This window comes from Eleginops maclovinus, chromosome 1 (assembly GCF_036324505.1).
Source record: "Eleginops maclovinus isolate JMC-PN-2008 ecotype Puerto Natales chromosome 1, JC_Emac_rtc_rv5, whole genome shotgun sequence".
Lineage (NCBI taxonomy): Eukaryota > Metazoa > Chordata > Actinopteri > Perciformes > Eleginopidae > Eleginops > Eleginops maclovinus.
Window position 1 is genome coordinate 4,685,692 of NC_086349.1, and position 15,515 is coordinate 4,701,206.

Sequence of the window (15,515 nt, forward strand, 5' to 3'; positions counted from 1 at the left end):
TCCTCTCTGAGCCTACCTTTACTACCTTTACTTTAGGCCTTATGACTGGAAAGGCCACCAGTGAAGAACCTATAAAAGAAACTCCTAGACTGCCGAAAGGCTTTTCCGACGTCCATCATGTGCAGTATATGACGTTGGACTTCAGAGCTCTTTATGTAACTTTTTCTCATCTTTTACATGTACCTGCTTGTCTATATGTTGCCAGGAGTAAGTTGATACTGGAACTGAGTCGCATGCTGGCGTACCTATCTCCCTGCTGTCAGTCAGTGAAGAAAAGATGGGTTTAGCCAAGAGGATTACATAGTCTCCTCTTTTCAAATGATCGGTGCATGCAATTAAGTTAAGCAACACAAATCAGGACCGCAGCACTTCTGTTTGGACCTTTACCATTGCTGGTCTTTTGAGTCATCTGAATGTTTGAATAGGAATATATGCTTTTAATATTTTTTCCACAGTTTACTTACTTAGTTTACCTAACATAAAATGCAAAAAACCATTATCTTGCACTATTAACTTTAACACTGGAATGCTGTCCTTGATTAAGTTCTTAGTGAAATGAAAGTCATACAAATCTATTGAACTGAGTTACTTACCTACTTTAAATAGTGTGTTGTAGAGACGTGTTCATAAGTTTCTTAATAATTCATTGACCATGAGAAAGCATAAGAAAATAACTATTTAACTTATCGTTGATGAGGAGACAGGCCTAAACATTAAACTGACATTGGAAGTAACAATGAAGGCCTCAAGTCAATGTCAAAAATGATACCACCACAAAATAACTTGAACTTCACATTAAGTACAAAAGTGCCATGTGAAGTTGAGAATAAAAAATGTCAATATTATATTTTAGAAATCAGATTTTTTAGAGCTCAACATTGTCATAATACTGACGGCTAAGAATGCAAAGTTGATAACATACCTCATGACATTAACATAGACTTACAAATGACTGTATGTACACAGAGCAGTAGGAAAGTGATGTTAAGCAGACACCCACTACTATGGAAGAATAAGCTGCAGTGGTTGATGTTGGATGTAAAAAAAGTTAGCCATACAATTTCAATTAATAAAAACAGAAGAAATGGTAACATCAGAATGCAATATTAAAAATGTCAAAGAATCAATTTGGTGACACTCTTCTTCACAAACATCTTTGAATACATTTGAGCAACCTTCATGCATTGTTTTATTAATAACTAATGACTCAAAATAACATTAATTACAATGAAAAGCCACTTAAAAGATGTGTTTAAATTAAGAACAGTAGCCCTATGAATATGGAATTTCCCTTATAGGTAAGGTAACAGTACTACGTACAATAGCACTATTGTAACTGTTACAACACGTTAAAATGAAGTGATACAAATGTTACCTTTAATACTAACTGCAACGTGTTGTTCAGCAGAATATCCATTCTAAAAGTCATATATTATTAATTAATTATAGATTAGGGGCAACCAAAAGAGAGAGAATGATTGACGCAACGAACTACGCAGTAATTGCGCACATTAGCTCGTGCTTATATCACTGAAATGCGCAGAAGCCCAGAGCTTTAAACTTTGCATTTTAATACTGACAATAATTGTGAGCATATTTTACAAAGAGTTTGAAACCAACTGTAGGCTACACTCTTTTCTCAGGTTGTCAGATTTAGCAATAGTTTTGAACAATAGGCGGCACCTACACTTTCAAGATATAAAGTTAGCGTTAGCCTATTTCAGTCGTTTACCTGAACCATAGCTAGCTTAACTGCAATAAAACAACTTTTCCTCGCTCTCTGCAGAGCCAGGTGAGGTCTTTACCTGTCGGTGAGGTGAGTCCACGTTATTCCTTCACAGTGACTGCACACAGCATTCCAGAGGTGGGATGTCAACAAGCAACAGTTCCGCCAAACAGTGTGTGGAGCCGTCTCCCTGCGTCAGGTTGTATCTGAACTCTGTGAAACCCGAGAAGAGAGGACCCTCCCGCGGCTGCAGCAGGGGCGTGGCACTCGCGGGAAGCCTCCACACCATAAACCATCTACAGACCTAACAAGGCTAACAAAGGTGAGGTTAGCTATCCCTGAGAAAAACCTCTAGCATACCTGCTTCTTTTATGAACCCTGACCTATACAGGATCAGTGTTGGGTGTAACGCGTTTCAAAAGTAACGGAGTTACAGTAATGTAGGCTATTACTTTTTGCTGTAACGCAGTAATATAACGCATTACTTCTGAAATGTGGGTAATATAATAGCCCTTACAATTCTCAGTAACGCAGTTACAACACATTTTAACCCGAAATGATGTGGTGTTTTGTTTCCAAGAATTCACAAACATCGAGACATTCCAACAGCAGAGAAATAATTGTGCAGGTAGAATAGTAACTCAGTAAGCCTGTTTACTATTGGTTAAGAGGGCTGCAGAAACAGATTCACAATGCAGAGCTGCAGGCTCACAATGCAGAGCTGCAGGCTCACAATGCAGAGCTGAAGGCTCACAATGCAGAGCTGCAGGCTCACAATGCAGAGCTGCAGGCTCACAATGCAGAGCTGAAGGCTCACAATGCAGAGCTGCAGGCTCAGAGAAAAGAAACGAGAAAGACAGGAGAGCGCGCAGGCTGAAGAAACAGAAGGTAACTTTCTCTGGGAGGCATGCCTTTTGAACACCGAGAAGTTCAGAGACTCGTGGCAGAGTGTTGAAGATCTGCAGCCTCTGTCCTCTGTGGAATCACCGGCTTTTAGAAAGCTTGTCAGCAAATCCTCGTTAACACACCAATGACAAGGTGAGCTAACGCTGCCATAGAGACTGGTTCATATACAGCAGGTCACAGGGCCGTGCAGAGGCTCCACTAACATGTTATTAATAACACACAGAGACGTCATGTTACCGGTATCACATATTATTCAGCACACTTAAACGGAGCATACGTTTAATTTCAGCATACTGCCATAGATAGCTTTAATTAATGAGCTGTAATAAACTACATTTCAGCATTTAAAGCCATACTTTTGCGGTTATTTTTGGTGAAAGTAACTCAAAGTAACGCGAAAGTAGTGTAACGCATTACAGTTCAGAGACAGTAATAATGTAATGTAACTTATTACTTTAAACAGACAGTAATAAGTAATATGTACTGTATTACATTTTGGTAGTAACTTGCCCACCACTGTACAGGATACAGATCTGTTTAATATTTACTAATATTTCATTCAAAAACATTTGTATGTACTATTTATTTTAATTCTGTAACTTACAAATAATTAGAACATATTTGGTGTAAAAAAGTTTCCTTTTCTACAACTTAATTCTTCTTTGTGTGTTCACAATTGCACTATTATACACCAAAACAAATGTCTTGTATGTGTGAACCTACTTGTTAATAAATCTGATTCTGATAATGTTATATTATACAGCAAAGAACTTCTGCAACAGTGTGTGAAGTCTGAAGTCATTGCCTTTAAGAGACCATTACGGTTGGTTAGTAGAACATTCTGAATCAAGTTAAATAATAAACCACTATAATCAGCTTGCATTTCGTTAAAGATTACAGTTACGTTCTCAAATGTTCCAAGTTCACTTTATTTACATATTTTTGAAATATGGAAAACTAGACTTAATTTGACCAACTGTGCATTTTGTCTTAAGGTATTTTTTTAAGGGTACATGGAGGATACTTCAGAATCCAGCCCAAACACCAATTTGACTGTATAATTAAAAGAGGGAGAGAACTGCACATTTTATTTTCAAACTGTATTATTCGTTGTCCATCCTTGGACATCAATACAATATTTTTGATCTGTGCAATTGAGAAAGGTAGGCCTACTTGTTTTTTTTTACCCTAGCCGACCTGTTTATTTGTTTTTAGACACATCTCTAAAGAAAAACATATTAGAAATCACAATTATTTAGAATCACTTTTACAAAATACTTATATGCAATTACTTATTTCCTAAAATACCCGACAAGCACCAAGTAAATACCCTAAAGGAGAACAGGTATAGACCTATTTTTGTTTCCTCCTGAGTATCTAATACTTAATGCTGAAATACTTACAAATGTTTCTAGTCCTTTGTAGTCAGTTAGCCATCTGTTTGACCCCACTCTGGTCACCATAGTGCAGTGTCTGAAAACCAATACCTTGCAGAAAAGATGGGTCCATCACAGGCACTTATTATTCCATGAAGACTGCATTATAGTACACTTAAATAGTTTCCAAACAGCTGTGTTGGAATGGGGCCAAACTCTGAGGCTAAACTGCATAAATCTACGCTGGCAGGTCAACTAGGTGCAAGTCTGGTAATTTATTTGAAGTTACATTGTGTAACTTAATCACAGTCATTGCAGCCGAAGATAGGGCATTTAATGTCAAATAATTCATATTACTCATTGATCTATATTTGGCATCTTGCGTACCTGTAAATCTGACATTGTAAAGTGTTATTGTGAAAGGAACAAAAAACATTTTCCAAAACAGTTTTACAACAATTCTCAAATTTACAGAACAAATACTGTCCTTTTTTTCCTTTGTAATTGCTTTAATATCAACAACTTCAGCTACACAATCCTGGATTCAACTACGATTGAAAATAGTTCTTTAAAATGAGGGTTCTTGACTGCTGTCACATTAACGAGGCACATTAAGGTAAAGCCATTTCACAACTCCTCACATAATGGCTAGAATGGCTGGAGACCATTACATTTAATCAAGAAGTTATCTTAAACCCAAGAAGTTATCTTAAACCCAGCAGCGTTTTACTTTAATTAAATGAATGCTGTTAGCAGGGATAGCTTTGATTAAAACAATCATATTATTACATCTTCCATTATCAAGACATACACCATCATAACACAATCAAAAGACCTTTCTCCCGGGCTGTCGTTTAGTTCAGTTGGTAGAGCTGCCGGACCATGCACTGGGTTTAGGTCCCCAAGCAGAGGACCTGGGTTCGAATCCGGCGTCAGACCATGTGTCATCCCCTCTGTCTCCCCCTTTCATATCTTTCTCTCTATTAAAAGGCACTGTTAGCCCAGAAAATTCTTTAAAAGTCTGGACTTTTTAAAGAATTTTCCATTGACTCATTCTTTGAACTTAATCAGGAAATAATTCATCATTAAGATGATGTTTGAAAAATAAAAAAGCCAAATATTTCCTCTTTTTTTTTACTCAAATGTGATAGTATTTGTTTTAATTATTATTAACTTGGAAAGAAGAGCAGCAAAAGCATCTGCGAAAATTGGAATCGGAGGAACAATATTACATCTTGTTTTGACACAGTAAAAATGAAATAAGTCGGGCTACATGACGAACGGAAATAAATTAAATAACACACCCGAAATTTGATACCATTGTTCCCAATCTGGATTTCAGGGATACCAGGACACTTTCACTTTTAGTGGATTTTTCCTAAACCAGACACTTGAAAACAGGGGTGCAAAGTCATCCGGGGTGAAAAAGGTTAAGGGAAAAAAACAATGAAAACCCTAAGGCCCACCAAGAAAAAAATGTGTTGAAAATAAGCTTTAAAATGTGTCATGTTGCAGCTGCAAAATTCATTTATAGGGTAGCATCAGTTAAAGGCACTTACGAAAAAAGTAAGATTAGTAATTGTACATAATACCAGAGTGCATCCCAGAAACAGGTCCGTCACACCATAAGGTAACAAGTGGATTTTTTCATATATACCAGCAGTGTCACAGCGCAAAGGGGATGCGATGACTATTTGCCATCGTCTGAATTTAAAAAATGTTTTTCACCGACATTTGACATGTTTGCACCCCTGTATAACCCCGTCAAACGTTTTCTTATCCTTTGGTTTACAACAATGTAACTAGATGAGTAGTATCTAGCGAAGACAAATGACCTACTACAATCCAATCTGTCAAAGTATTCAACAACCTCTCGTTCCCCATTTATCACACGTTGTTGACACTAGCATGTATTAGCTACATTTTTGAAGCTTCCCTAAGGCACAAGATCATAACTTGTGTCAAGTCCACAGATAATGCAGAGCTACATAATGAGGCTCGGGCCTGGCCTGAAGACATGATTGCTGCAGGAGAAGAGTTAGTCACTGTTTTGGTGACAGTGTGTCCCAACGTTGATGTCACTGTTCAAAACATCTGATACAGAGTAAATGAAAGAGTATGATAAAGAGAGGGCCCGTTTCCTATGCTGTTAGTGGAGCGTGATTTCTTGTTCCTCATCTTCATCGTTGAATTCTGCAGCCGAATCGTCTCCGTTCTGACGCAGTAATGGCAGCTCCAGCTCTGGGCTCTTACTGTTGAGCTGCCTTAAAGATGGTCCCTTATCTGTCGGAAAATATAACAAAATGTTAAATGATAAATGGACTGCATTTATATAGCACTTTTCCGGTCTTTACAACCTTCAAAGGCCTTCTACATATACAAGTCAGCATTCACTTATTCACACAAATTCATCGAGGCAGAGGTTGCCATACAAGGTGCCTCCTGCTCAGGGAGACTTTCAGACACACACTCACAGACCATTGGCCAACTTAAGTAATTGGAGTCTAAGTTTGTAGTGACAGCAACATGTTGACTGAGGGGCTGTGGATCAAACCGTTTATCTTCCAATTAGAGGACTGGCATCGACCTCCAAAGCCACAGCCGGCAAAAATATATTTTATTTAATTTAAACCGTTCCTTGTTTACCATAGTTTTGCTTATCGCTATAGTGCTCCATAACACAGCAGCAATGCCCCTAGTGGAAAATAAACAGGTAAATAGCATGTTTCTGCTCCATAGGGCAATTATGTGAAGCATAATGGAAAATCATAACAAAGGAAAGGCTTCAGAAATGAAAGCTTTATATATTATAATCCGTGATGTTATGCTTTTGTGGTCGTAGGATCAAATACAGTGGTTTTAAAGGGGACATTTTGGTCCTTAAGGGTCCTTGAGGGAGTGTTTGTGTTTTGAAAACCCAATTATATCCAAAATTCCGTTATCCTGTATCCTGTAGTCCTGTAAAAGCTGTATGCATTATCACAGCCTTAAGTTAAAGAAACATGAACAGATAAAAATATCCCTAGTGAGGCACGAGGGTTAAAATTATAAATGACCTAAATATATTTAAAGAGTAGTTTGAGTTAATTAAACGAACACATACTTCTGGAATAATATGTCTTGAGTCCCACGTGCAATGAAATGCCGCACAGACACACTGCGAATCCCAGCCAATTTATCAGGCTCATTCTGTCTCCCATCAGAGCAGCTGCCAAAAGCAGAGTACACACCTCCTACAGGAAAACAACACAATACATGGAGACAAAGAAAGGGGTCATTGGATAGGTCTGAACAAGATTAGAACACAACATTTAGTCCTGTTTATGCAGCAGAAGCAACTCTCATATAAAACTCAGCTGCATCCAAGCATTGTTTGCTTAGTTAAACTGACTGATTCAAAGATAAAGTCAGACTACACACAATTATAGAGTACCTTAAAGATCCCTGATATGGATAACGTCAGGCTGGAGGTCCGGCAGACCAGCAGGAACTCTGAGAAGCCTAAACCGAAGGCCAGCAAGCCACCGATGCTCAGTGTGATGAGTGAATACAGGAGAGGCGAGAGCTCCGTCACTCGGAATAACTTTTCTGAGGTGCTGAGGCTCAGCCCTGGAAACAACAAGGAGAGAGAATAATCTACAGTGAAGTTTCCATGGATTACATACAAGTTCTAGGTCAATTCATATACCGGTATGTTCAAGTAAAATTCATTGAGAAGGTCACATGGCCCTTATGGCTCATTTTATACAATAGTTTTTCGAAAACCAATAGTTTTTGCCCCTTAAAAAAACAACCTATTCTTCTGTCTGTGTCTTTGTATGGACCATTTACATCAAAGCAAATTACTCTTATGTGAAAACGTACTTGGTAAAAAAAAAAAAAAAGGATTCTGATTTTAAAAACTTGCTCTGGTTGCGCCAACATCAAAAAACTACCAGAAAATAATATAAATATATAATATAAATAAATATTTTTTCAATAAGTAACTTTAGTTTTGTTTACTGCAGTGACAACAAAGCAAGGATTTCTAACCACAGACGAAGGCCGTACTCACCTTCATTGTACAGGAAGAGGGGAAAGAGGCCAACAAACATAAGAGGTTGGAGGTGGTACATGGTGTCTATCGGGTTCTGAAGACCTGAGGAAAGATGGACATTAAAAAAGGATTAAGAGGAGAAAGTAGTGGGAATAGGCTTCCATTAGTTTTTTCAAAATCAATTTCTCAGGTTCATGGCAAAACATAAAAACCCCCCACAAATGTAGATGCACCAAATAGGTTTTATTGTCATTTTTGTCAGATTTTTATTTCAGCTACATGTTGAATACACTGTTTTAATTTGGGTATTCATCATGTTTCAAATTTGCAGTCTGTAAAGAATCTGAACTGAGAAGCTAGTCCACTTAAAAGTCTATTTATTTATTTATTACATATATATAGTTTAAGAAACATGTTTTTGTTGGTACAAGATATAACACAGCTGTTGAATAACACGGTTTTGTAAAGTTATGTATATATTGAGAAAGATGGACTATGCTAAGTGTTCATTTTACTTTGGTTCATTTAGATGAGTAATAAGTAATACATATTTATTTTTCTGTCAAATGTGCGCTGTTGCGGATATGACGCACATGTCTATATGCCCTTATGTGGCAGGACAACTGGACACAGCTGTGTGAGTAATTAGACCGGAGCGGTACACTCTTTTTGTTATAGTTTTGAGGCGGAGAAAAACTGTTATTTCCGTTAAAGCAGGTAAGTTAATGTTAAGTTTTGTATCTGGATCAATGAATAAATCTCATGTCATTCAACTCTGATCTGCGCAAATGTTTTTTGAAAGCAAAGAGAGGCGCTTCATGACCCACATGCCTAAGTTTCTGTTTCCTGTCATAATTTACGACGATGGTGAGACTGCTGTAACGCTGCTTTCAGTGCACATGGCCAAAAACAGTTTCTTAACTATTGTATGCTAGTAAGATGCTTGAAGTGTGAATGTTTTTGGAAGATTTTGTTGCGTTTTTTGTATCAGTGTTTTAGTTATTAAATGCTGTATAGTCTACTATTGAATCGTGAAGTTGGTAGTGTACCAGGAAAACTTTGCGTTGAATTATCCTGACTTTGTAATAATATTTCTCAACAAACCCTTGTTCAAGTTTTACCTGCCTCCTGTGAGTACATTGGGCCTTCACTAAAGATTTGGAATTTTAGGATATCCTTGCCTAGGAACTTGATACATAGTATAAACAACCACTATATTATCTATCAATCATTCAAGGCGAGAAGGCTGCTTTGCGTATCACAAAATGACTGAATATGAATAGATGAAAAGTTGGATAAGGCTGTGAACCTACTAAACAGCCAAAATCTTGTTGTAAACATTTAAAACATTATTCCGTTTTCATTATGTTTTACTTCATGTGTGTGCCAAAGGTCCTATTCTAACTTAAGTGTTTGTGTTTTCTAAAATGGCCACAAGAAAAGCGCCTATAAACAGGACCACTCTACAAACATGCATCATTTTCAACACAGCATGTGACTCAACACTGACCCAGCTCTGCTTTCTGCATGAGGACCTGAGTGAGGGTCCAGCGGATCCCGCCGATAAAGGAGGCCAGCAGCACCATGGTAAAGCCCTGCAGGTTGAACTGTGTGGACTCAAATGTAAACATGAACAGACCGCTGGAGATCAGCAGGACCACCACGATCAGGAATGGGTTCTGGAAGAGAGACAAGGAGAGACAGTAAGAGGAAAGAAATTGATCAAAAAAGGACCCTAATAGATAGAAATACGTGGAAGAAGCACTTACTGTACGTAGCCGTCCACAATTATAATAATATGAAATTTAAAAGTATATTACATATATTTTATTGATATCATATTTCAATGGACTTTCTTAGTCATGTCACATCTTCAGGCTGTGTTGGCTTTCCTTTGTTCTTATCTGTTCATGAATAGGAAATGAATTTACCACGAATAATGTGATCAGTTTAAATGTATTAGCTGGCCATGGCTTTGTGGCTTGCTCTTATAATCTAGCATTAACAGTACATTAGCACAATTTGTTAATACCAATAAATTACTATAAAGCCCACATTACAGTACCAAACCCCACCATATGTGTCCTGCATAATGTTTCTTTCCCCTCAAATTAGACTACAGAAGTAATATACAACATATCATTATTTCAGCTATGGGCTGGTTCTGACAATCTGATCAAACGTAGTCAAATGCAACTCTTGCCTTAATTTGATTACTCTCTATGTGTATGCATGCATGTAAACAAAGTCATTTTATCCCTGAAAAATGTACTTTGTTCATGTAAATCTTTCTGTTCCATTTCCAGTAAAAATGTCTAAACGTATAAAATTGAAGAACTCTCTTCCATAAAGTTACATGCAGGCATTAGTCATGGTTGCTAGGAGACTCATCATGTAATGCTCACATGTCACTCTGCGAGGGAACATTACATGAGAAGTTCTATATTTATCAAATGTTCTTTATATCAAATTGAAAAAAAGCACATGGTCCTATTTGAAACTCCTAGCATTTCCATACAGCATTCTCTGCTTATAATATCCACACACAAAGATCCAGCTATCCTTTTGTATGTTATTATGAATAGAACATAAACAACTGAAATTAATGCTATTTCTGTGTGTTCTTTTTTTAGGGAAAAACTAAACAAATTGGAAACAGAATGAAAATTGCTTTCTTTAATATATATGGTGGATTCTGGGCTGCTAACACACATATCATACCTGCAGGAAGTAACTAAGTACATTTACTAAAGTACTGTACTTAAGTACAATTTTGAGATACTTGCACTCACTTGAGTATTTCAGGTTTTGCTACGTTGTACTTCTACCCCGCTATAATTCAGAGGTAAATTGTGTGCTTTTACTCCACTACATGTATTTAATACCTTTAGTTACTTTACAGATTTGGATTAATGATGTGAAATATAATCAACCCTTAAATCAGACATCCCTACTTCTCCCACCTTACACGTAATTGGGGCAACAGAGCTTTGATTTATGGCAGAAAGCTATGCATTTCTCCCTCTGAATATGATGCCGTTAGGCCAGCTGTTTGGACAGATTTCTCCTGTTTACGCGGAAATACTTATGTCAAACGAGCATTGTCCACATCGAGCCTTGTAGAGTGTACATTTTGAACACTCCGTGCTCCCTGTCCCCGGCAGATCTGTGTGTGCACGGGGCTGCAGCGTGTCTGTGAGCGAGCAGCCCCGCACCCCGCACAGGCACGAGAGAGAGGTCTCTCTTGTGAAGACAGCGGAAGTAATGATATTGCAAGTTAGAAACTTATTTGGTTCGATAAAATGTGCAAGATAACTTTGATGTAGCAATAATAAATAATAAATCTTTTTTTTTTTATTATAACAAAGCGCATCCAATGTTTTACACTTCCTCCAAAGCTTCACGCGCCCCCCTGCAGTAACACTTCTTCTTATATAACTGTAAAATCCCAAAAACTAATTGCACTACAACTCTGTCAGTATGAAGGGAACATAATAAGGAAAAAAGAATTATATCAACTTAATATTTCAACAAGTGACTGAAGTTGTAAAAAAGGTCACTCACCGGCTCCTCTAGTTTAAACACCAGAGAGAAAAAAAGGATGAAAAGCACTGCTGAAGATTTGGTCATGGTGTACCTTCAATGACACAACAACAAAAAGAGCCAAACTTAAGTATGGAACAAACAATAACTGTGTATTTACAATGTATAAACCTGGAATGTGTCAGTTTTAATTAAAGTTTTTACATTTAAAGAAACAAACTTACAAGCTAATCGTGATGAAGAGGAAGCTCCAGTTGGAGAGTCCGATATCCAGTGCTGTTGCCAAGGCTGGGTAATTGGGACAGAATTGAACAGTTAAACACAAATCCAATAAATGGTGTTCTTGTATCACTACATTGCATCTGTCTTTAACACTTATTATATAGACCACATCTATAACGTGTAATTGCAATTTAAAAATGAAAATGAATTCAAATGTTGGCATTTTAAACATTTCACTATATAATGTTTTAGTACTGTTGATGAAATGCATCCTAAAGAATACATTGTTTATAAGTTTAGTCTTGAAGCATTAAAAAAGCATTATCATTCAATATGAATGCCTCCATAACACCCTGTTCATGTGGTCTTGTGAACTGTTCAAGGGGCTCTATTAACGATTCTGGGATTATCCTTTCCTGTAGTTTGTTGTATAGGTTTTTGTGCATGTAAATGTTCTGCAAAGGATCCTTCCTGAGGGAGTTTCTCTCCCATACACTCCCTCCTGCATGAAACACCTCTTTTGTTTGCTTCTGTAACATAATGACATCACTATGTAACACTAAGGCTACTATTGGCAAGCACTCAAACACATTGTACATGATATGCTAAGCAGCGGACCAGCTAACCAATCAGAGCAGACTGGGCTCTGGTTTCAGACAGAGGGTGAAAAGAGGAGTAGCAGCACAGGCAGTATGAGAAAAATAAAGAGCTTTTTGATCATTAAAGCATGGAGACATGTGAAAATACAAGTGTGAATCTGAACATGGGCATAAAAGGCCCCCTTTAAAGACAAAACTGAAAATGGGCAATGCACTCCAAAGTTTTTGCACAACTACAAACAATTTTGTAGATATAAGCTTGTCTATGATGATTGCAATGTAGGCGCATTTGTATCATTGACTATCCCCTCATGTGTTATGCAATGTTTACATCAATATGGACTTTAGTCAAAGTACTCTCTAAAAGCTAAGTCAGTCAGAGAACATGATAAGAGGCTGACTACCAGTTGCTTTTCTAATCACGTGTTCGTTGCATTCACTGTGCTGCCTTCTGAACAGTTATGTAAAACTCTCCACTAAAATCTCACCTGTAGGAGCCACTTTATAGAGGTAATCTGTCCAGCTCAGAATTATGCGAGGTTTCCCTGTCCAGCACTGCATGGCCCTTCGAGCCAGAGCAGACAGGCAGAAGTTGATAGCGAGATGAACTAATGTCATGAAGAGGGGATAGTGGAAGCCCTGAGAGAGAAACACAGAAGCACTATGTTAATGTGGTTTGATGATTTCCATTAACACCCAATAAAAAACCTGCATACCCTGTGCAGATTGACAGTCCCGTTCCTAAGAACCTTCACTTACCTTCATCAGCCATTTGTTATAAAAGGTGATGCCTATAGAGAATGCATAGTATAGGAGAACTAATCCAACAGTGCGAATCCCCCGGCAAAGGAACTGGACCGGGCAAGCCATACAGGGCTGCCAGGATCAGGAAAGATCCTGAAAAGACAGCTACTGTAGAAATGTCATCTCCAAACTGAATCTGAAGCCCTTCCTATCAACAATAGCTTCAAGAGAGAGGGGTGGGGGACAAAAGGAAGGAGAAGGATAGAAACACAAGGTTTTAATCTGTGCACAGTTTACTGCAACATTACTGGACATATATTGTTTTATTTTTGTAGTAATTCCATATTATAATGCACATATTTTTTTGGGTATACTAGTTTTTTCAACACGTTTTTAATAATTGTTTTAGTTTTGGTTGTCTAATGTGTGCACCATATACCAAGATAAATTCCTCATATGTGTCAACCTACTTTGCAATAAACCTGTTTCTGATACAGGGGTTAGTGATGTTACACCTGAACAAGTAGCTAGATAGTTAACTAGTCATTAGAGTTATAAAATAGCCTGCTGAACTGTTAGCTTAATGGCAATATTAGTGTTAGCTCAAGTTGGCAACCAATATCAGCCAGCTGTTTAACCACGTCTGCTAGATACCTCATATTAGCCACAGTTAGCTTGCAAACTATTAAACAATTCACTATTATTAACTAGAGAGCATCGTCTTATATTAGCTAATGAACTCACCAGTAGCCAATGTAGTGGTTTCCCTGACAAGATGGCAGATGCTTTGTCCAGTTTGTCCAGTCGTTACTAACCAAAGTAACTTTATAACGTCAGCCCACCAATGGATATTAGCATGCTATTGTATAGGCATACGTTAATTAAAGCTAGCTAACTTTCTGAAGAAACAAATCCGTTATTTATAGCGTAGATAATACCGCTCAGTTAAGCTGTCAACATCACCTGCCTTCTGCGAATAGTGACAGTAAGTCAAACCTTTACGTGTCATTGTTTTCGTATGGCGACACCCACATAGCAAACTCCATTGATACATCTTTCCACTCTTAGTGGACGTGTTTATTTCTCACTTACAAGTCACAAGCATTACAACTGCAGACTTTGCTCGAATGATTGTGAACCGTTTTTCAATTCGGCTGACACGTGGCCCACCCAGAGGAAGTAATAAGTAATTAACGCGGACTTCCAGTGGAAAATGTTAAAAGTAACTACGCGGTGAACCACATAGACACTGCAATGTTAAATAGTCATCTTTCTAATTTAAGTTTGGCCCGCAACATAACAGCATTTGCTCGCAGCAAACTAATAAAAAAGAAGGGAAGTATGAGAGGAACTATGATAAAAGACACCTACCGTCTCTCATGTTGACCTCGGGTTGAATATATGGCTGAATAACATTTTTGGTGCAACGTCAAATTGTATATGCTGTAACAGTGAGCAGAGATTAGGCCAAAGTAAAATAGCCGCTAGGGGGCAGTACTCTCTACAGCACTCCTCTGTTCTCCCCAAATCACATCCAGTCGAAGAAAACCGGAAAGAACGCACCTAAAATCTGTTTGCAAACCGTCATTAAAACAACAGAAGAAGAAGAAAAAAAGCGGAAGTCAACAGTGAGTTTGTTGTGTTGTGCTGCGCTGAGCTAAAAGGTGCATTTAACACGAATGTGGGTATTCTGTTTACTTCACATGCGTATGTATTGTTTTGTTAGCATATATGTTGAGGGTCGATGATAAGGCCTAATTCTAGTGAAGTTTCCGTGTGTGTTTTCAGCAGAATGGCGGATGAGGAGGACGAGACTGGCTTCGATGAGGAGTTGGACGACGGGTCTGGCGGAGTGGAGTGCGGCCACGGGAAGAGGAAGAGGCTCTTCTCGAAGGAGCTCCGGTGCATGATGTACGGATTTGGAGACGACCAGAACCCGTATACTGAGTCTGTGGATATTCTGGAGGACCTGGTCATCGAGTTTGTCACCGAAATGACACACAAAGCCATGTCTATCGGACGCCAGGGTCGCGTCCAGGTGGAGGACATCGTTTTTCTAATTCGGAAGGACCCCCGGAAGTTCGCCCGAGTCAAAGACCTGCTAACCATGAACGAGGAGCTAAAGAGAGCCCGCAAAGCTTTTGATGAAGCTAATTATGGCTCATAAACAAAGTCAAATTTGGCGGTACATTTATTTTCAATAACTGTTCATTAGCTGTGTGTTCAGACTTGACTCAAGTCGGGTTTTTTTAATTTTTAGTAACGTTTATTATTCCTTATGGTTCTATGGCAGAGACAAACTTTGTTACCTGGTCTCATACTGTCTGTCTGGGACTGTCAATAAAGATATGTTGTTTTAATAT

The 15,515-nt window shown here is 38.1% G+C and overlaps 3 protein-coding genes across 13 annotated transcripts in view; 1 reads left to right on the plus strand and 2 right to left on the minus strand.

Annotated features, from left to right (window-relative positions):
* LOC134869241 (collagen alpha-1(XX) chain) overlaps positions 1–1,930 on the minus strand; it is a 39,705-nt gene extending 37,775 nt beyond the window's left edge. The window contains exon 1 of the mRNA XM_063890727.1: positions 1,806–1,930. The gene's annotated coding sequence lies outside the window, so the exon portion shown is untranslated. The remainder of the gene's footprint in view (positions 1–1,805) is intronic.
* Positions 1,931–3,805: 1,875 nt separating this feature from the next.
* On the minus strand, positions 3,806–14,683 carry slc35c2 (solute carrier family 35 member C2). Of its 5 annotated transcripts, XM_063890777.1 has the most exons (11): positions 14,524–14,683; positions 13,897–13,962; positions 13,168–13,373; positions 12,897–13,047; positions 11,812–11,875; positions 11,609–11,681; positions 9,555–9,723; positions 8,063–8,146; positions 7,442–7,617; positions 7,112–7,241; positions 3,806–6,291 (listed from the first exon to the last, which is right to left on the minus strand). In XM_063890777.1, exons 3-11 carry the CDS (start codon positions 13,276–13,278, stop codon positions 6,158–6,160), a joined length of 1,092 nt encoding a protein of 363 aa, XP_063746847.1. In that variant the 5' UTR covers positions 13,279–13,373; positions 13,897–13,962; positions 14,524–14,683; the 3' UTR covers positions 3,806–6,157. The 5 variants fall into 5 exon arrangements, with proteins under 5 accessions (XP_063746847.1, XP_063746838.1, XP_063746829.1 ...); XM_063890768.1 differs by having other exon boundaries at positions 13,168–13,962; XM_063890759.1 differs by lacking the exon at positions 13,897–13,962 and having other exon boundaries at positions 14,524–14,682.
* Positions 14,561–15,512, plus strand: taf13 (TATA-box binding protein associated factor 13). Of its 7 annotated transcripts, none has more exons than XM_063890848.1 (2): positions 14,561–14,780; positions 14,944–15,512. In XM_063890848.1, the coding sequence occupies exon 2, from the start codon at positions 14,945–14,947 to the stop codon at positions 15,317–15,319; it is 375 nt and encodes a 124-aa protein (XP_063746918.1). In that variant the 5' UTR covers positions 14,561–14,780; position 14,944; the 3' UTR covers positions 15,320–15,512. The 7 variants fall into 7 exon arrangements, with proteins under 7 accessions (XP_063746918.1, XP_063746881.1, XP_063746905.1 ...); XM_063890811.1 differs by having other exon boundaries at positions 14,657–14,833; XM_063890835.1 differs by having other exon boundaries at positions 14,667–14,816; positions 14,941–15,512.
* Positions 15,513–15,515: the final 3 nt, after the last annotated feature.

Excerpts from the sequence above, each read along its gene's own strand:
- slc35c2 (XM_063890777.1), bottom strand. The coding sequence starts at position 13,278 with ATGGCTTGCCCGGTCCAGTTCCTTTGCCGGGGGATTCGCACTGTTGGA. Across the intron at positions 13,048-13,167 it reads ATAACAAATGGCTGATGAAG|GGCTTCCACTATCCCCTCTT; the intron begins GTAAGTGAAGGT and ends TTTCTCTCTCAG. Across the intron at positions 8,147-9,554 it reads CATGCAGAAAGCAGAGCTGG|GTCTTCAGAACCCGATAGAC; the intron begins GTCAGTGTTGAG and ends ATCTTTCCTCAG.
- taf13 (XM_063890848.1), top strand. The coding sequence starts at position 14,945 with ATGGCGGATGAGGAGGACGAGACTGGCTTCGATGAGGAGTTGGACGAC.